General features: G+C 39.6%; 1 protein-coding gene across 2 annotated transcripts in view; it reads left to right on the forward strand.

Annotated features, from left to right (window-relative positions):
* ZFPM2 (zinc finger protein, FOG family member 2) overlaps window positions 1–19522 on the forward strand; it is a 307582-nt gene extending 288060 nt beyond the window's left edge. For both annotated transcript variants that reach the window (XM_059865184.1, XM_059865192.1), the window contains 3 exons: window positions 6809–7015; window positions 11291–11515; window positions 16042–19522. In XM_059865184.1, the coding sequence (XP_059721167.1) occupies window positions 6809–7015; window positions 11291–11515; window positions 16042–18533 (2924 nt within the window). In that variant the 3' untranslated portion in view covers window positions 18534–19522. The remainder of the gene's footprint in view (window positions 1–6808; window positions 7016–11290; window positions 11516–16041) is intronic.
* Window positions 19523–21458: the final 1936 nt, after the last annotated feature.

The raw sequence follows: 21458 nt of genomic DNA on the forward strand, positions 1-21458 counted from the left end.
CACATATAGATATATGTACTTTGTTCATGTCAAAAACCAGAGATCTGCCCAGTAACTTGTGCTGTACTGAAATGGCATTCAATATGCTGAGTCGTCACAACCCCATGGGTGAGAAGCAGAAAGAACCCAAATATGAAGATCCCATCCTATTGTGATGTGCAAATTTTCCATAAATGCTTAACCTGTGGAACAAAGGAGGAAAGAAAATAAATTAACTCCAACCCGCATTACCATTACTAAAAAGCACAATTTTTTGCAAGTTGGAATGTTTTATTGGGAGAGGAAGGTTTAATTCAGTTGATGGTGCCTGGAAGTTGCTAAGAGCAACAGTCTGTTGTTTAAATAAATTCTGATAGTCTTTTGACCCTTCTTGCAAAAAGATGTGTGTACAGGAAATGGGCTATTATGTTGTTGCAGCAACGCAATCAACTCCAGTAAGCTCAAATTTTACTACACAAAAGTAATACTTCGGAATTAACTGGCATTGAAAGCTGCTTTTAATAGACATTGCCATTGATTTCCTAAACTTCTGTGAAAGGTGTGTGGCATTTCTGGGTCAAAAAAAACAAGACTCAGATAGTTAAGCAAGGAAAATCAACTGATAGTAAAGACAGGGAAACTGGAATTTGCTTTTGAATATATGTTTATATGTCATTATGCTTCTCAATCTGTGAAATTCCATGTACGCAGTGGAAATGCTGGTTTGAGCTCCTTGCTCTCTTAAGGTACTTTTCCTAAAAGTAACAATATGAATCAAGAGGCTTAATGGTTTCATCCATTTTGAAGCTCTTTTTCCTGGTGGAATTAGGTGAGTCTGACCTTATATATAGTCTCTTTTCAGACTGTGATCCACGGATTCCAAATTATCATTCCTTAAGGCCTGCAAAACATAAGTGGGGAGAAAAAAACCCAAAAAAGCAGCCCACCATCACCATTAAGGCTCACTGTACAGGATTCTGTGTTTTCCCTGGAAGTGGTATAGGGTTCTAGGGTTCTGAAGATCAAAATGAGTGAAGGGCCATTTAGTTAAAATTTCAGGGCAAATTCCTGGTTTCAAATAGGATAGTAGAGGTCCCTTTGTTTAAAAAATATTTCAAATGTAGAATAAAAAAGGAAGGGCTGTTGAAAAAATATTTTTTCTATTTTAGGCGTCTGTCCTACATAAAATAAAGTTTTGAATTAGCATGCATATCTATCACCATTTTATTCCTTATTCTGTATACAGAAGATAGTGTATTACTGCATCTAAGTATGATTTAATTTGTTCAATTTACTATATATTTTTTATACTAAGTGTGATTCCATATCTTGATGAGTCCAGATGTAGTTATGCTTCTGGTTTACAGCATCCCATTGCTTGCATTTTATTATTTTTGCAAAGCAAATGTCTATCAATCATAGAGATAAATTAGAAAAAACTGTGCAAACATGACACATCGCTAAGATTTTTCCAGCATGCTATGTAATTATTAACCTGATTTTTTGTCATTGAGGGAAGCCGTGAATTACAGATAGCATGGATGAAGTTAAATGCTTTTATATTAGATACATTTTCCTATACAGTTTTCTATAGGTATGGCCATACAATATAATTGAAGCTTTGTCAGCCCTGTAGCCTAGCAACAGATAATACTGTTAGGTTACTGAATTGCTCCTGGTTGACAAGTAGGGAGTATTTTTGTGTTTATCATGTTTGCTAATGATGGGATCCTTTCCAAAAGGCTTGTCTTAATCTTAATTAGAGTTTATCAGCAGAGGTCTGCATGACATTGTGCAGACACTGATTTCATAAATAATAAAAAGTGCAAGTGAAAAATTTGGCAGGAGAAGAAGATATTTAAGACCACTGATTCTTGTAAGAGCACCATGAATTTCCAAAATGTAATCAAGTTTGAACTGTGACTCTATTCTTTATTATCGAAACTTGCAGTACACTCCACTGCAGTTTTGACAGCAATTATGAGTATGATTTATAAGCTTCCTGTTAGGAACCAGATCTGTTTGTACAAGAATCTTGATCATAAACATTACAAAGAACAGTAAGTCCACAGTTTTTCAGGGACATCAGGACCTTACTCTTTCGTTTTCATAGAAAGTTTTTGGTTTGAGTTGAGTTTTTTTGTTTGTAATTAAGGGTGCTGGTGTTTTTTTAAAGCAGCAGAAATATTTGCCGTGAAAGATGCAGACAAAGAAGAGAACCCTGAAATAACCTTCCCATTTGGTGGATGTTCTGAAGGTATCAGATAATTGCTTCAGTGCCTGATGTCTTTTGGTAAAGAACTCATGCCAGTGCAACTGGGTGTAATTTTTTGCTCTAGTTTGCACAACTTGATATTCTTTAGCTTTCCTGTCTTCTGATGATTAAACAAATGAGCACTTTTAATTCCTTGAATTCTGAACAACAAGAAGAGTTCAAATAAGTACACAGTGTTTACAGACATTTTTATTATTTTCTTCTGCTTGACATGTGTGTGTTATTTATCACATACATTTGTTTGATTTAACCATAGATGTTTAACAATACATTACAAACTCAAGACGCTTATCTTCGATTTCACAGAACCATAATTACCCTTTTCAAGAAAACAGCCTCCCCATGTTACAAAGCCCGTTGCTGATCTAAAACCTTCCTTTCTGCTCTGGCACAAGAGTAAAACTTTTATTACTACTTTACCAGGTAAAACCCGTGAGACCCCTTTCAGTGTACGTGGTCATTATGGTGACGAAATAGTGTCAGAGGATGCGAGAAACTTCCCGTGCATCCTCTGCAGGAGACACACACACTTTTCCTTGCTATTGTCTCCGACGGGCAATATGATTTGTCCAAAGATAACAACACCAGGTGGGAATCGCCCTAAGATAAGAACGCCGGGTGGGAATTGCAGGAGGAACTGTCGGGACTGCTCGCATAATGAATGCGTTCCAGAGATGGGGGAGCTGCGATGGGTGCGATTGACTTCAGTACACATCGGCCTGAAAAGGGTATAAAGTGCTGCTGGAGACTGGGCCACCTGGGCAAACTGCTCTCCCAAGGCTGCAGGCAGTTCCCGTGTGGGTTCCTGGCCTCCTTCCCCCGCCCCTGTCAGGAACTCCTGTAGGGTACGTCCAGCCCGAAGATAGGGAGCACTCCGTCCAGAATGGGTGAGTAAAAGCCGGCCGCATACGGAGATAAAATCCTGCAGTAGCAAAAGGGGTGCTTTTTTGCTTTTGCATTCGGTAAGGCCAGAGACTGTAAACCTGTATGTTTCTAGCTGAACCTGTTTATATTATAATCCTTTAGACTTGCTTGTATTATATACTGCATTGATGATATTTAGACTTTGTGTGAGCAATAAATATAATCGTTGTCATCCACATAATCAATGTCATATTTCTTGTGTCTAAGAATCTTCTCTCTGCTATTGCAGAATAGGTGGCCAGTGTATTCATTATGGACAAGAAAAAGCCCAAAATCTATCATTGCTTTCAGACCAAATTATATAACCATGACAATTTCAGAGGCACTGTCAGTCACTCTTAAACACTGTTAAAACATCTGCTCATCCTTTCTCTTCCTCTGATGCCTGTGTCATCTTAGGACTGAGAAACCTTGCCTGATGTAGCTTTGTAGAACAATTTCATTCTTTTAAGTTATTTCTGAGAAGAGGAACAGTTGTTTAAAAAAAATTCTAGCCAGCTCAATCAGAACTTCATCTCATATAAATGATAGTCCTTCACATTTCTTTATGAAATCTTCATGCCTTTGCAAATATTTCATGCAAACATCTCCCTATCTCCTTCTAATTGCCACTGGTACTTGGCTATGGCTTCTGTATTATCCCTCTGAAAGCCTGTTGTTAACTCTGCTCTGTGCTTAATGAAAAACTGTTGAGCTCCTGAGAGACTGCTGTCTGTATGTCAGTTGTGTCTTAGCCTGTAGAAATGTTTGTGTGAAGAATTTTTTTCCTGATTTTTAGCTGCTCCCTGTAAGGAAGCCCTTATCCCTGCCAGAGGTGTCTAGACAGCGCAGTAATTCTTATGATAGTCACGACTGGAACTTCCTATTAAATGTGGAAGCCTCTGTCGGGTTCTCTGCGCTTGACAGTACTTTTTCTGTCACTCTTGACTGACTTGTGCTCTTTGCTTGACTGTGCAGTAGAAGGCTCAAGAAGACTTCCACAATCTTCCTGCTGTGCATGAAGGTCAGCATGTTTGCATTCACTGCATTAAAGGGAATAAAATCTTTGGCATCTTTCAAAACAGGAGCTCTTGCCTTACTCTGTGCAGGCAAGCGTGGAAGGGGACAAGTGGGGACTGCACTGTGTCCTGTCCCAATGAGTGACTGTTGCTGCAAAGGTGCTGAGCTGCACTTCCAGTAGCTGGGAGAAGGCATCTTTTGGGAGTTCATCTGTGGATTTAACTTAACACAATATCATATTCTGATGAAAACGTGGATGTGAACGTCATGATTACTTAAATGCCTCATTTTCTATAGACTAGGATGAGAGAAAACCAAATAACAATGTCCTTCTTGGATCTGAATCCTGCTGAGCTGAAGGTTTGTATTCATATGCAGGAATGGATTTAACTTCCCTAATTCTGATTTTCTTTATTAAGCCAAACTAGAAACTGTTATGCTTCCAAAGCTGTCACACATCCCACCAGGCTATGCCTGCCGTAGGTGTGACAGTTTGCAGGAACTGGGTGGAGCAGGCAGCCGGGGTCACTGCTCCCTTCAGCTGTCCTGGTTTAATCTGCTGCTGGACATGAGTCAACGCCCTGAGGAGCTGCAACACCAGGAACCTGACTCAGCCTTTTAGCTGATCCAGACCGAGTGCAGCTGGAGACCCAGTAATCACTTGTTTTTCCCCCCAAGGGTACACACAGCATGTCAAGATGTTTGCTGGGATAGAAAAAGTCTCTGTTGGTTATTCTGCAGTGACTCATTTTTATTAAGAGATCCAGTGAATAATAAAGTCTAAAAAGAGCTCTTATTCTGTACTAAAATATACTAAAACATGTTGGCTGATTATTACACCTTCTGTGTATAAATAAGATAGAAGTGCATGTTAATAATGGAAATTAGCTGTGTGATGTTTGCCACAGAAGTACCCAATTTCAGGTTCTCAAATTGCAGTGTGTGTTCCATGTATTTTCATCTACAAGAGTAGTTTAGCACACTTTAGGAATTTAGCCTGTTTCTCTCTGGAAGAGGTTTTCTCCCAGTTTACCTCTGAATGCTTCTGTAAATTTACTAGCTATATCAGGCAATATGTCAGATTGAGCTCTTCAAATTTTTTTTGATTCCTGCTCAGGCGTTAGAATTCTGCATTTGTAGAAATGTTTGGCGCTATCTTCATTTTTCGTCTTCTTATTCTCTGGAGGAAATTACTCAGATTTGCACCATTTAATGTTGTTATCTTGGAAACCAGTAAATTTTGGTGTGCTTTGGCCCCCTCACAGTAAATTGTTTGTAAACTTCGTAGCACCTTCAACTGCTGTATTACCAAAGGGTGAATACAAAGACACTTTTCTGCTTTGAAACTTCTACACCACTTTGAGGTCTGGAAGCTTAGTGTGTTTTGCCACTGAAATACACTGTCACTGATGCTTTTTTGTTTGCTCATCTTTGAAAGCTAATAGACTGGTTTAATTAATTGTCCAAGATTTCTCTAAAACAATGTCCTAATTCTTCCATTTAGCTGTGGCATATCATACACTGTTGTTATCTCCTCTACCAGATTTTTGCAACAAGTTGTTTTAAAACTATAATCTCGTTGAAGGGAAAAAATGAAGTGCAGTTGAAAAGGCAGTTATGCCGAAAGATAAACACAGCAATATTACTTATCAAAACGAGTACAGTTTTTGCTTGCCTAATGAATGCAACATATAGCTTTCTCTATATATACAAAACCTGAGAAAAAAAAAAAAGCTTTATAACATATAAAGTATGCAACATTATTTCAGGCATAACTGTATTGGATATGTATCTAGGCCTGAGAGTGTAGATAACACAATATAAGTGCTTTGCCTGTCTAAACATGTTAAATAAATGAGCATTCACTATCTCATTCAAATACATTAGTAGATGTACTCGCATAGTTAATTTTCTTTTTAATGCACTACACGTGACATTTGCAGCACAGAGCTATAGTGTATCTTACTGTTTGATGAAAGTTCTTCCACTTCCCCTCCTTCCCCCCACCCCCTTTTAAACAAACCTTTATTTGAATAAGCCTTTATGAAACAGATCTTTGGCATATCTTCTTTTCAGGAAGTTCAGTCAGTGTAAGCAGAGATAAAGCAGTCATGTTACGAAGAATATTACATAAGGGAAGATTTTTTACAGAAAGAGGGTGACAAACATAAGGGAGGGGAAGAACGCCCTTAAGAGGAAATCTGATTTCTTTCTTGCAGCTGTTTGGTTTTACTGAGCTGTGATTTGCTATTCAAAATAAAACAAGCTTGGAGTTGAGAAAAAATTTACAGGAACTTTGGTGAAAATGATAATGAGAGAAGTGCTGCATAAGTTATTTTCACCTATATCTTGATTTTCATAATGCTGGCTTTTTAGGAGACAAAGTGAAAAATTAAAATAATTATTCATGCCACAAATAGTTAGGAAAACTGTCCCCAAATTGTTTTTCTTACACATGAAAATTCCTGTGTTGGTAGAAGGAAGACAGGAAAAATAAAAACTGTATGCCTCTTTACCTTAAATAAACCATCGAAATTTTAAAAAAATGAGAACTGTGAAGATAGCGTTCACGTTGTAAGTTCTGGAATTTGATATTGTCAATTAAATCTTTCTGCTTTTTGTTTCCTGCAGGAGGGCAGCTTTGGTGTACCACGACCAAGGCCATCTCAGAGGGCGAAGAGCTGGTTGCCTTTGTTGTGGATTTTGACTCAAGGCTGCAAGCTGCCAGTCAGATGACTCTCACAGAAGGCATGTACCCCGCCCGCCTGCTGGACTCCATACAGCTGCTCCCGCAGCAAGCTGCCATGGCATCTATTTTGCCTACAGCTATTGTGAACAGTAAGTGAGGAACTCTATTCTCTGGCGGATTTTTAAAACAACAGCACTCTAAGGCACATGTGAAAAGCTGATGTGGCAATGGTGAATTCATGACCGCAGAAACCACTCCACAGCTCAAAGCCTGCTTTTGTTCCCTCCTCATCTCAGATAAAAAGAGCAGGGAGAGGAGTCTGGCAAGAGCCTCACCCAGAGTACCTGCCCTCGTGTGGAGGTTCTGTGATCTGTTCCCAAAGGCAAAGGATTAGAAACTGTTAAAAAAGTAGATGAGATAAGTCGGGTAGCTCTCAAAGTCCAGCCTCTGCTGTTCAAGTAAGCTTGTTGCTTACCACTGCAGTTTCTGGTAATAATTCATGATCGTCAGAAAAATAAAAGAAACACATCCTTTCAGTGACTATTTCAAAATGCAGCAGAAATCATGCCTTAGAGCAGCCCTGATTTATTGTAGCATCTCCACTCAATGTGGTTAACCAGGAATGTTTTTACATCTTCTGGTCATCAGTGGGCTCTGTCATGGATAAAATGCAGCATGCATTCAAGTGATCTCCTTAGAGAGGAGAGACATGAGTGTTCCTGTGCTGGGACAATTCAGCTCAAATTAAAGTTTAACTTTTGCTTATGCAAAAGTTTACCTGCTGTTTACCTTTATACAGCCCTAGTTCCTCATCCTCCTTTCTAAGTACTTTTCAAATATATTGACCATTACCATGATCCTCACCAGTCATCACTTAGATTTAGATTGCACATTCTTAGTTCTCAGCACTTTGCAAGCCTGTCCATTTAGACCCCATGCTGTAGCAGTTCCTTGTGCTTCCCATGGTTTCTAAGTGTTCTAGTTAGTTCTAATGAACTACTGAACACAGTCTTTCATGTGCACGTGCGAGCACATGATCTGCCACTCAGACTCACACCTAATAATACTGAGCCTTGAACAGTCACAACATCTTCAAGCTCTTCAGATAGGACTAGTTAAAATGTCCCTGGTAACACTTTTCATTCCATGTTTTTCTTTCAGTTTATTTTTCCTTTTTAATTGCTTATTTTCTGTTAAACAATTTTGTTAACTACATATTTAATGTTAGCCCATTTGTAAAGATAAACCTTCAAATGTCCTTATCATCCAAGCCTTCTCTTCCAAGAGTGAGTTGGAGCAGCCTCATGCTCTTTAGCTAAGCACATTCATTTCTACCCCACCAGAGGGGCAGCTGTGAGCTGACATACCTGCTCACAGAACCAGCAATTAGGATTGCACAGGACCTTTCCAAAATAAGGTGTCAGAAGCACCTAACATGCCACTAACTCAAGTTACCACTGTTAGGGGAGGCCTGTTTATAGCCAGCAGGAAAAGGAAGGAAAGCTGAAAAGCAGAAAGGGAGCTGCTACAGTGGGTTACCTTACCTAAAGGGCACAGCTTGTTTCAGCTGAGATAATATTCTTGTGTAAATCTATGAGGCCAGCTCTGGGTTTTGGCAGAGTAGTCAGATTTCTACAACATCACATTTCTGGAAGCATCTTTTCTGTTAGCACTGGCTTTTGCAGAGCCCTGGAAAGCCACACTGAACATTGCTAAGAGGGGTCTTTAGGTTTATGGTGCATCAGCTCTGGCTATACAAGTTTAGCAACACCTCAGAGTAACTTCTGTGTTCTTGACTCACAGAAAATGCTAAAATAGCAAGTCTTACTGATCAGAACTTTCCACATCAGTCACGACTCTGCCTCTGATCATAAGGGGCTATTTTCATGTTTCATTGTAGAGTTGGTAAAATTCAGTTTCTTCATTTAAGTCTTGAACTAGAGCAACAAGCTGAATGAACCTCTAGATTTGTAGTTGCCATCTCTTAAGCATTCCTTTTCTAGATCTGAAAAAAAAAAATATTGGTTTTGTAACTTGTTTGGGGGATTTTTTAATGTTTCCTAACATTTGCTTAAAACAAAATTAGAATATCACCTTTGACTCATTCAGCTTGAGGATGAATGTTTCATTATATGAGATCATCCATTGAAATAAATTTCAATATTTTAGTTTTAAGTAATTAAAACATCAGTTTCAAGTAGCCTTTATCTGTTTCACATTGCTTTAGAGGAGTAATAGTTTCAGATCCCATCCCCATATATTGTTCTCCCTGAAATTCCATCCTCTCACCATGCAAAACTCCTCAAATGCATTTCCTCTGCTTGGCATGTAATGGGAGTCACATATTCACCTTGCAGAACTGCAGCTACAGACTGTCCAGGCCATCTAACCCATAGGAAATAGAGATGGCTGGAAGTCAAATTCATTAAGATAATCAGAAAGTTCAATTCTGTGATGGAATGCAGTCAAATGAATTCAAATAGGACAAGTTGCCCATATCAGAATTTCCTATTAGTACTTTTGGACTTTCTTTTCTGTGGAAAAACCAACAGTTCAACTTTTTTAAACCATCTGAGGCCAAAACCAAAAGTTGAATGTCAACCTTAAAGCGAGGTGGACATTTCAAATGATGCAAGCTGTATTACTAATGTTTTAATAGTGGTGTATGTTGGAATACTAACTGCTCCATTAAGTGTTTGTGTCTGAAATCCATGCACAATTATTCAGTGGCAAAGGGAAAAATAGAAATTGGTAGTGGTATAAATATTTTTTGCAAATTCATGAGCAGAAAAATAGACAAGCATTAGCATTGTAATCAGAGAAGCAAACTAAGCAATGTAAATTTTGGCTGCATTTGTAAATATTTAGCAAATAAAAGACTCATCCATGTCAATGGGTTGGAGTCTTCAACTTTGTTCATCCAAAGGAATTGAAACAGAGCAGTTGTCCTATACACATCAATATTTGAAATTAAACATAAATTGTCATGAATGGTAATGAATTACATCATCAATTACACATGCCATGTTTGCAGAGCAGCCAGCCATTCTTCAAAACTAAGTTAATTACAGTCTCTAGCAGGCCTTCACATTCTGAAGTCAAGGGGAGTTTTCATGTTGATCAAGATGTGTTTTGATGTTGACTGCAATTGCCTGATCCTGAGGTCAGCTGTCACAGTCTGGAGTTACTCATAATTTTATCCTCTCTTAGTCTCAAAAACAGTCAAGAGATGTCCACACCAGATGCAGAGAGTGGTCTATGCCTATGATAATTCCTGAAATCTATGCATGAATGGGAACAATGTTCATTGACTTAAACCAAAGGTATAGAAGGGACTGTTGTCATGATTTAGCAATATAGACAAGTTGCAGTGTTGAAGTGTGGATCCTGTCACAGTTTAATTTACTAGTGTAGATATGCCCCAAAAGAGCAGAGATTTCTTCTTGTTCTTACTGATTGGATGGAAGGTTCACCTTTCAGAAAGATTAAACAGATCTTTTTCTGAGATGTATACAAAACAGAGTCTGTGTCCTTTGACAGGGTATTAACACCAAAATATCTGTCCACTTTGTGTAAAAGTACCATATCCATTACTACTCTTCACATCAGTAAAGTGTGTAGCCTCTAATGCGTGGTCAAAATCCCAACTTCTGCTGTTGGAAACACTCTGTGGAACCTCTGGATGGTCTTTCCTTAGAGGGGTGCTGACACTTTGGGATAGGAGACAATGAAAAATTGCCTTATTTTTACTAAATATCCTCTATGCATAATGAAAAGTGGAAAACCAACAATTTACTGAAAACAAAAGGAGAAAAAACACATAAGAAATTTCAATTTCTATAATTAATAAGAATAGGAACCAAGGAAATAGGCTGCTTAGAATAATATCACATTCAATATGATAGGATCTTAAGGAAAAGTAGTCTAGTCTTGCCTCCTGGATATCAGAACAAAAGGATTTTACAGTAATAAATGCATAAGCATACTGAAAATACACATTCTTCAGAATGAACTGCAGTTAGCACTCAAAAATTCCAAGGCTCAGAGCTGGAAGTCTTGTGCACACAGAAACAGAATTGAAAGATGTCACCTAATGAGTAGTGATGTATTGGAAATACAGCATAGTTCCTTAATTAGTATTGCATGTTCCCAACAAACATTTAATTTAATTAAGCCAGAAGCGTCTAGCAGTTTTCTTTATGCAACTTTAAAAAAAAATATATCCTTTTGAAAGAAACAACTGTCTCCTATGTTAGTTTCTCATCTGCAAGTGACATTTTAATAAACCCATTTCTCTGCTTTCAATGTTTTCTTAAATAAGTATTTTTTTTAATGGGGAAAGGAGGGGAATTAATCAAGCTGTGTTAATTGGTTGGGACCAAGTGAACTGTGACTAACCTGCACCTGCTTATACTTGCTTGTAGAGGACATATTCCCTTGCAAATCCTGTGGCATTTGGTACCGAAGTGAGCGGAACCTGCAGGCCCATCTCATGTATTACTGCAGTGGGAGGCAGAGAGAGGGGCCACAGCTGTCAGAGGAGAGTGAGGACAGTGCTCAGCAGATATCCAGTGTCTGCCCCTTCCCACAGTGCACCAAAAGCTTTTCAAACGCAAGAGCTCTGGAAATGCACCTAAATTCTCACAGTGGTAAGTATCATGTATTTTTGTGTATCATCTTCTAGATTTAGCTTTTTGAAGAATTATTCACTGTAGACATTCAGGAGATCAAAGTCTCTGCAAATATATGCAAGCATTGCATGTCGATAATACCAAAATGCCAACAGTTTCTGATCTGTGTTCCACACCAAGTACCTCCCCCAAGTAACCAGTGTCATTTGTCTCATCTACTAATCCTCATTTATTGTTGTCTCTCTCTTAATGTGTGTATACACACATACAGGCAGCATTTCTTTACTGGTGAAGGTATGATCAGGAGTCCAGGCACAATCAATTACTGCGGGATTCCAGCTACCAAACATACACACGACCAGAGAACATGTCCTTCTGAAGTAATGTCTTCCTCCTTAGCCTTCTCCTTTCTTCCTCCTTTTCCCTTCTTATAAAATGGGGATAGTGTTTTAGAATCACAAAAACAAAGAACCATAGGTTTGTCTAGGTTGGAAAAGATCTTTGAGATCATCAAGTCCACTAAACCATGTCCCACATCACATGGTGTAGATGACCAATTTTGAATTGAATTAGGGATGGAAACACAAGTTAAGAGTTTGCAGGACATTTTGCACTGGAGTTTTCAGTGACAGAGAACACCCACAAATATGAAAGACTGCAGGGTCAGTGTGTTGTGTTTGATGTCTGGTGTACAGAGCTGCTTCTGGAAAGAAGCAAGGGCTCTACAGTGTTCCTGATCCTCCTGTTAAATGAATGGAGTCTAAAGGACATTAATAGTTGCTTTAATCACAGAAGAAAGCCTTATTTGGCTGCAATGTAAAACTCCTGGGGCATGCATAGTCTACTCTGTGGATTCGGTGAAGCGGAAAATGCTCCTCTGATACCTGGGTACCTACTGCAATTCTAAAAGGTAACATACTGCCTTGAAGGAGTTTTGTACCGCCCAGAAAAGGACTAGAAGAGTGCTGAATGAAAACATCTTTATGTAGACAACACAGAAAACCCTTAGTAATTCATCATCAATGGCCCCCTGTAATTCAAGAGGAGGCAGTCAGAGAGATGCTGAGCTGCTTGCACGTTTATAAATCTACGGGCCCAGATGGGATCCATCCCCGGGTGATGACGGAGCTGGCAGATCAGCTTGTGAAGCCACTGTCCATCATTTACCAACAGTCCTGGCTCACTGGTGAGGTTCCAGATGACTGGAAGCTGGCCGATGTGACACCCATTCACAAAAAGTGTGGGAAGGAGGATCCTGGTAATTACAGGCCAGTTAGCCTGACCTCAGTACCTGGTAAGGCAGTGGAGCAGTTCGTACTGAGTACTATCACACAGCACTTACAGGATGGGCAGATGGGGTATCAGACCCAGCCAGCATGGCTTTAGGAGGGGAAGGTCATATTTGACTAACCTGGTCTCCTTTTATGACTGAGTGACCCACCTGGTGGATGCAGGAAAGGCTGTGGATGTGTCTATTTGCACTTCAGCAAGGCCTTTGACACTGTCTCCCACAGCACACTCCGGGGAAAGCTGTAGCCCACGGCTTGGACAGGAGCACTCTTTGCTGGGTTTGGAACTGGCTGGATGGCCGGCCCAGAGGGTGGTGGTGAATGGTGCTGCATCCAGCTGGGGCCAGTGACCAGTGGTGTTCCTCAGGGGTCTGTGCTGGGGCCAGTTCTGTTTGATATTTTCTTTTGATGACAGGAATGAGGGTATTGGGTCTTCCATTAGTAAATTTGCCGATGACACTAAGCTGGGAGCGTGTGTTGATCTGTTGGAAGGTAGGAGGGCTCTGCAGAGAGACCTAGAATGGTTGGATGGATGGGCAGAGTCCAATAGGATGAAGTTTAATAAGTCCAATTCCTTCATTGTGGCCACAATAACCCCCTGCAGTGTTACAGGCTAAGGATGGTGTGCCTGGACAGTGCCCAGGCAGAAAAGGACCTGCGGGTGCTGGCTGACAGCTGACTGAACGTGAGCCAGCAGTGTGCCCTGGTGGCCAAGAAGGCCAAGGGCATCCTGGCCTGTATCAGGAATTGTGTGGCCAGCAGCAGCAGGGAGGTCATCCTTTCATCCTTGCCCTGTACTCAGCACTGGTGAGGTCACACCTTGAGTGCTGTGTCCAGTTCTGGGCCCTCAGTTTGGGAAGGACGTTGAGATGCTTGAGCGTGTCCAGAGGAGGCAACGAGGCTGGTGAGGGGCTGGGGACACAAACCCTGTGAGGAACCACTGAGGGAGCTGGGGCTGTTTAGCCTGGAGAAGAGGAGACTCAGGGGTGACCTTATCACTCTCTACAACTTCCTGAAAGGTGATTGTGGTCAGGTGGGGGTTGGTCTCTTTGTCCAGGCAGAAACTGACAGAACCAGAGGACCATGGTCTCAAGCTGTGCCAAGGTAAATATAGGTTGGATATTAGGAAAAAGTTTCTTATGGAAAGAGTGATAAAGTTCTGGCTTTGTCTGCCTGGGGAGGTGGTGGAGTCACCATCCCTGGATATGTTAAAAAACAGACTGGATGTTGGAGTGGGTGCCATGGTTTAATTGAGGTATGTGGGCTGGGATGGACTACATGAACTTGAAGGTCTCTTCCAACCTAGGGATTCTGTGTGATTCTGTGTGATTTAGAGGTCAGATCTTTCTGTGCTTCAAGATACTATCAGGCTATTGCCGTTTTCTGTGTAAGCAAGATCAAGTGCAGTGTGTCATACAGCCTGGTAATTATAACCAGATACTTTGGGAGGATTACAGATGAAATTCTTCCCATGCAGGGGAAAACTGAAATATTAGCCATTGTGCAAAATATTTGCTTCAACTATTTGCATTTATTGACATACCACTGGCTTAGGTGTTGAGGGTTTTGAGCCGTGAACTGTGAGTGACCATGTCTACGTGTAATCTAGAGATCTATGTTCCTTGAAAAACATGGATCTGAGATTGTGATGAATTTCCAGTAAGACTCTTTAGTTATTTCCTAGAGGAGAGGCTAAGCCTCAGGCCTTTCCCTTTCTTTTTAGTGACAAACCAGTCTAGTCAATCATTCTTGCTCTCTTTCCTATCCTGACAGTCTTTATTTTTCTATACAGAGGGCTATACCTCAAGTTATAACACCTTCTGCAGTAGGAATGAAACATTCCCTTTCCAAATTTCTTTTAATCTCTAGAAGTCCTGTGTTTGCTCCAACTGCTATTGCTGTTCCCATTGGAGGCCCTAGCAGACCTACATCACTGGAATGCAGAACCCTGACTGGAATGCAAAGTCCCATAGAGACTGCTGTCACTGTACACATGATGGGGAAGCGTGTAAAGCACCATCTCATGTCAGTGGAGCAGCTAAAGCCTCATGTGGCCTCCTGGGGAATGAGTGCCTGATGGGAAACAAAGTGCTGACTAAAGTGCTATGTATGTCCTTGGTTCCCTTCTGGCCTCTGAGGTCAAAAGCAGGTCAAATGTCAGATGTCTCTCACATCTTGGGGGGTCACTGATGCTAGGGAAGAAGTGAGGACTTCCAGGTACAACAATGTGACTACCCACAGAGTGAGATACAATATTCTTACAGTTTCGTGTTGTCCAACTACTACACACCTACTTCACCTGACTGAGGTGTGGTATATGTGCCTATGTGTAGGCAGAACAAATACTCATTTTAAATTCTGAATATCATCCCTATCAATATTTTTTTCAGTTTCTATTGTCTAAAATGTAACTAGAATCTGGGTTGCTGCAGTAGAGAAATCTGGTCTTATCTCTTTTAAAGCATTTTCAATTTCAAAATGCCATGAAACATGGAGATTTTTGTTCAATCAGTGATTGTAAGATGTCTTTGAATGTACTATTCTTGATAAAGTGGTGGCGATTTCTTGAGGAAAAGGTGCATATTATAGCAGTAGGTCACAATGGACATTATATGTGAAAGATAAAATGTCAGTGAAGCCATGTCTTACTGCTCCTCTTCCCTTCACAAGGAACACAGTCATCAGTCCTTTCTGATGAGGAGAGATCTGTAACCTCTTCCCACACTACAGCCAACCCATGCAAGCAAAGAGCTGAGCATCAGGAATACCCAAAATGCTACTTCTGCTTTGTCTGTGGCTTTCAGGCACACAGGGCTTTACCTCAAGCTACATCATAACCTTGAACCTCTTGACCTTGGTGTGCATTCTGTGCATTCAGAACTTCCAGTGATTGTGTATGGGGAACATAATGTGTCCCTTTAGTTGTAACTGTAATTTCTGAGACCCTTCATTTAGAATAAATCCAGTATATTTTTATCCTTTCCCTTGTTCTTTCTCTCCCTGTAGCTCTGATGAATGTATGCAAATACTATGGCTCTCCAAAGCAGAGCAAAACATATTCCTTATGTCTGGGAATAACCTAGCAGTTCGAGGAAAAACCGATTCAAGTATTTTCAGGGTGACTAATACCATCTCATTAGAAGGAAATTAGTCATTCTTGCTGCATTTGTACCTTCTGTGCAGCTGATTTCCCAGTATTCTTCATGAGGGGCAAAATGGTCACTTTATTTTGTTTTTTGCTTGTCTTTTCTGTAGGAGTGAAAATGGAAGAATTTCTCCCACCCGGTGCTAGTCTGAAATGCACAGTTTGTACTTACACTGCAGATTCAGTGATTAACTTTCATCAGCACCTGTTCTCGCATCTTACTCAAGCTGCCTTTAGATGCAATCACTGCCATTTTGGCTTCCAAACTCAGAGGGAGCTACTGCAGCACCAAGAGTTACATGTCTCTGGCAACAAAATACAGAAAGAAAGTGACATTGAACACTCTCCAAGTGGAAATGAAGAAGGTTTGCAGCCAGCAACGGACCTGTTGAGCAGAAATGATGTTCCCCAGAGCCAAAAGACCATGCACACTAAAGATGCAAGTTCTGATACAGAGCTTGATAAATGTGAAAAAAAGGCTCCACTTTTCCTTCCAAACCAGAGGCCAGAAGCCCAGCCTGCCACAAATAAGCAGAGTTTTTCATATACCAAAATAAAATCTGAACCATCCAGTCCGAGACTTGCTTCATCGCCAGTTCAGCCTAATATTGGCCCTTCTTTCCCAATGGGACCTTTTCTTTCCCAGTTTGCTTTTCCCCAAGATATCACTGTGGTTCCTCAGGCTTCAGAGATATTAGCCAAAATGTCAGAACTGGTCCATCGGAGGCTGAGGCATGGAAGCAGCAATTATCCACCTGTAATTTACAGTCCTTTGATGCCTAAAGGGGCTACATGTTTTGAATGCAATATAACATTCAATAATTTGGACAACTATTTGGTACACAAAAAGCATTACTGCAGCAGCCGATGGCAGCAGATGGCAAAGTCACCAGATTTTTCCAGTGTTCCAGATAAAATGCCCGAAGCTGTAAGTCCCGGTAATGGTCAGAGCTCTATAAACATCCTGAATCCAGCTCCTCACACATCAGATCCAGAAAATCAACTTCTGCAGACATCTTGCTTAAACTCTTCCAATGTTTTAGATTTGATTGGGCCAAACAATAAAAGTCATGAAAAAGACTTTACTGCCCAGCCTAAGAAGTCGTCAACTGCAAGCAACGGTGATGAGAAGATCAATGGAAAACCTTCTGATGTGAAGAATCCCAATGCTCCCTTAGTAGAGGGGGAGAGTGACCCTAACAAGACCACGTGTGAAGCTTGCAACATTACTTTCAGCAGACATGAGACCTACATGGTCCACAAGCAGTATTACTGTGCCACTCGCCACGATCCCCCGCTGAAGAGGTCCGCTTCCAACAAAGTGCCTGCCATGCAGAGAACGATGCGTACTCGGAAGCGAAGGAAGATGTATGAGATGTGCTTACCAGAGCAAGAGCAGAGGCCACCACTAGTTCAACAGCGATTTCTAGAAGTTGCTAATCTTGGCAATCCTTGTACATCTACTCAAGAGTCAACAGAGGGTCTTGGGGAATGTTACCACCCAAGATGTGATATCTTTCCAGGAATAGTCTCGAAGCATCTGGAAACATCGCTGTCTATTAACAAGTGTGTTCCAGTTTCAAAGTGTGATACTGCCCACTCCACCGTGTCTTGCTTGGAGATGGATGTGCCAATAGATCTCAGTAAAAAATGCTTACCCCCGTCAGAGAGGACGTCCACTTCTCCCAAAAGGCTGCTGGACTACCATGAGTGCACCGTATGCAAGATCAGTTTTAACAAGGTAGAGAACTACCTGGCTCACAAGCAGAATTTTTGTCCTGTCACTGCTCATCAGCGTGGTGACCTGGGACAACTCGACAGTAAGGTGTTTCAAAACCCAGAAAGTGAAAGAAACAGCCCGGATGTCAGTTATGAGAGAAGCATAATCAAATGTGAAAAAAATGGAAACTCAAAACAGTCCTCTCCTAATGGAAACTTATTTTCCACACACTTAGCAACACTTCAAGGACTGAAAGTCTTTAGTGAAGCGGCCCAGCTTATTGCTACAAAAGAAGAAAACAAACATTTGTTTCTTCCACAATGCCTTTACCCTGGAGCAATAAAGAAAGCTAAAGGAGCAGATCAGCTTTCTCCATATTATGGAATAAAGCCAAGTGATTACATTTCTGGTTCTCTCGTCATTCATAATACTGATTTAGATCAAAGCACAAATACAGAAAGTGAATCTCCTAAAGGCCAGGCGCCTTCAAATGGATGTGCTGTGCAGAAGAAAGAATCTCTTCCACTACTGCCGAAAAACCGAGGCATGGTAATAGTTAATGGGGGACTAAAACAGGAGGAAAGACCTGCTGCTAACGCACAGCAAGAGAACATTTCCCAGAATCCTCCTCATGAAGATGGGCACAAGTCTCCTTCTTGGATCTCTGAGAATCCCTTAGCTACAAATGAAAACGTCTCTCCAGCAATTCCTACAGCAGAGGAACAGTTGTCTAGTATAGCTAAAGGTGTGAATGGCTCTACCCAGGCTCCAACCAGTGGAAAGTATTGCCGACTGTGTGACATCCAGTTCAACAATCTCTCAAACTTTATAACTCACAAGAAGTTTTATTGCTCTTCACATGCAGCAGAACATGTCAAATGAAACAATCGGTCACCTTTGGTACATGTGTTTAGCATATTGTTCCATGCAGTTTAAAGAAAGCTGTTTGAATTACATCTGGACAATCAGGAGATTTCACTATTGCTGAGTTGAAGACTTAAAGGTGTAATTTCATTACAGTCCATTAGTAAAGTGTATTATTGGTGCCATTTTCAAAAATATTAATTTATTTTACCAGCAGTATTCATAGCTGTAGTTATGTTATTTTTTATTTAAAAACTTTATATTAAAGTCATTTGTAATGTTATTGTATAGTTATTGTGTAGCACATATGGTTTGCACTGTATAGTAGATTTTAAAGAAAATAGTCGCAAACAATACAGAAAAGCATTTTAGAAATAGCTTCAAAAGCACTTGTGTATCCTGATTTTTTTTCTTATATGCTGTTGCAGATATATGTATATGCTAAAATATAACTTGCAAAGAAGTTTCAACTATGCTGTAAAGTTCGCCTTAAAATTTCAATTTTTTTGAACAATTGGGCTCAGTTTGCACTTTATATTTTAGCACATACAGTACCTTAGTCATTAGGCTTTGCATTTGTATGTAGCAGTATGTTTCTGTCCACTTTCTTAATCTGAAACGTACGTTAAATGAAGATGGCATTTTCTTTCTTGTATAGTACTTGTATTTTCTTTTGCTGATGCATCTCTGTCTCAATTTTTAAACCTTTGCTGTTAAATGCAATACTTTATAAAGAATGAACAAAATTACTGGAAGCAGTATTGTAAGAAATGAGGTCATATCAATCAGTTTTATCTTTTGAAAGGCACAGTCTAAAACAAAACCCTAAACTCAATGCTGCAATTATGAATCTAATTCATATATAAGATATATTTAAATATAAGAGTAGCAATACTGCAACTGGTGATCACAAAGATAATGTTCTACTTCTGATAGAAATAATTTCTCAACAAATGTTGTTACTATGCATGTATATGGATGGAATAAAATTCCAGATAATTGGAGAAGTTCGGCTGTAATTTCTTTAATTTTTCAAAAATTTTGTTTTTCAAGGTTGATTTAGAGTTCACAAGTTGTGAAAAGGCTCTTAGGAACAAGCTAACATTGCCTTCTCTTCAGTGGAAGCAAAGTATTCAAAGAGACAATGAGTACAAAGGATGCCTTCACTTCCAGGTAGTCCCTGCTGACAGGTCACTTGTGCAATTGGGTCTAAGACTACCCAGTGAACTAAAAGTTAAAATGTGAGGGTCTGAAACCAGGAAGGCTGTTCTCTTTACTGGTGCCAAGAAACATGTACTTCCCTGACAGTATCTCCATATGTCAAATTCAGTGGAACAATCTCCTTCCTAGTACCTCTGGTATGATTCTTCATGTGTTCAGTGTTATATGAAAAACAAGATGATTCATTTAAGAGAACAGCAATTTACTCCCCTAATTTAGTACAGAAATATTAGTCAATAATTTATGTTATATTAAAATCTGAACTAATGCACAATTAGTACCATTCACTAGCAAATGTTTGGTCTCATTTACACCTTTTTCATAAAAAAAATTAAGATTATAAAAATGACCTATTGATGCATTTTCATCCTACAAATTTTAAAGAAAAAACATAATCCTAATAGTTACATACGCTGTTGCATTTTAGTTCTTATATCAGCCAACAACTCAGAACAAGCTACATAAAAGGATGGTATTTCAGCACAGCAACCAGTCATAGTCTAGCATAAGAGCATACAATGCAACTGGCTTTCAGCAACTCCATTTCTGTGTAGTTTTTAACTGAAACTGTCGTTTTTTTTTTATTATTGGTAAGTGTAGCTACATGTAACCCAGTAGCAAAAATAATAAACACTTCAAAACTATAGTTAGCAATTCTGCTGGTTAGCCAGGCTTTAAATACAGGTCAAGAATGCTTAAAATTGTACTAATTCTCACTTGCAAGAAAGACAGCAGATGTGCACATTCATTTCAGTAGGCCCAAAGTTGGTCCTCTAGCAAATACTTCAGATGATAACACTTGTGAAGGAGAAATAGCATTACAATCACAGGGACAATAAAATGAACAAAATGTTCCTGATTATCAATTAAGCGTTCATTAGAAAATTGACCAGGATATCTAAGACTTCACAATATTTGAAACAGATAGTACATTTTAGCCTTTTTGGTGGCAAACCATTATTTTGAAGATTATCCATCATGCAATAATGGATTAAAGAACTAGGTGATTACATCTGGAATAAAAATCCAGATCTACATGCATAGATGAAAACTTTTTGGGTGAAGCTGGTAAGAAGGCCATTGGTTGTGTAATTTACAATTTCAGAGCTATAGGGTGTGTTTAGACAGTGAGAAAGTAAAGGAAAATATCAGGGTTAAAGCAAATACCTAGTTGAGAAGTGATGCTGAAACAGGAAAGCCTTATCACAAACAGTTTTTATCCAGAAATGCTGAGGGTTCCTGATATATTCCAGAGGTAAATTAAAGCCTGCCATGCTGCATTATATTCTTCCCACTGGCTAGTTCAATTTCTTTCATACAACACAATAATTCTGCTAGCATTTTCTCTTTATAAATCACCTATTTGGTCGACTGCTTCCATTTTTACAAGTTCAAAATAAGCACAACCTGTTCATTTGTGGGTGCAGAGTTACTCAATTGTAAACACATTTTATATATTTTAGTCACTTCACAGGAACAACTGGCAACTCTGACATGTGCTAAGCCCCTAAGTTACACCATCACACTTTTTAAAAATAAAACTGTACATAAGCTAGGTGGGTAGCAGATACTAATATTTTAAATTTTTTATAAATTTTTTTTAAAACAGAAAGCACTTTATAAAAAGCTGCTCACATAGCTGGGTTCAGGAGCTGTGTTATCCCATAACTTTATAGACTGTTTTCAATTTTTTCACTTTTTTTATTGCACTCATTTTTTAAA

Source organism: Haemorhous mexicanus, chromosome 1 (assembly GCF_027477595.1).
Source record: "Haemorhous mexicanus isolate bHaeMex1 chromosome 1, bHaeMex1.pri, whole genome shotgun sequence".
NCBI lineage: Eukaryota > Metazoa > Chordata > Aves > Passeriformes > Fringillidae > Haemorhous > Haemorhous mexicanus.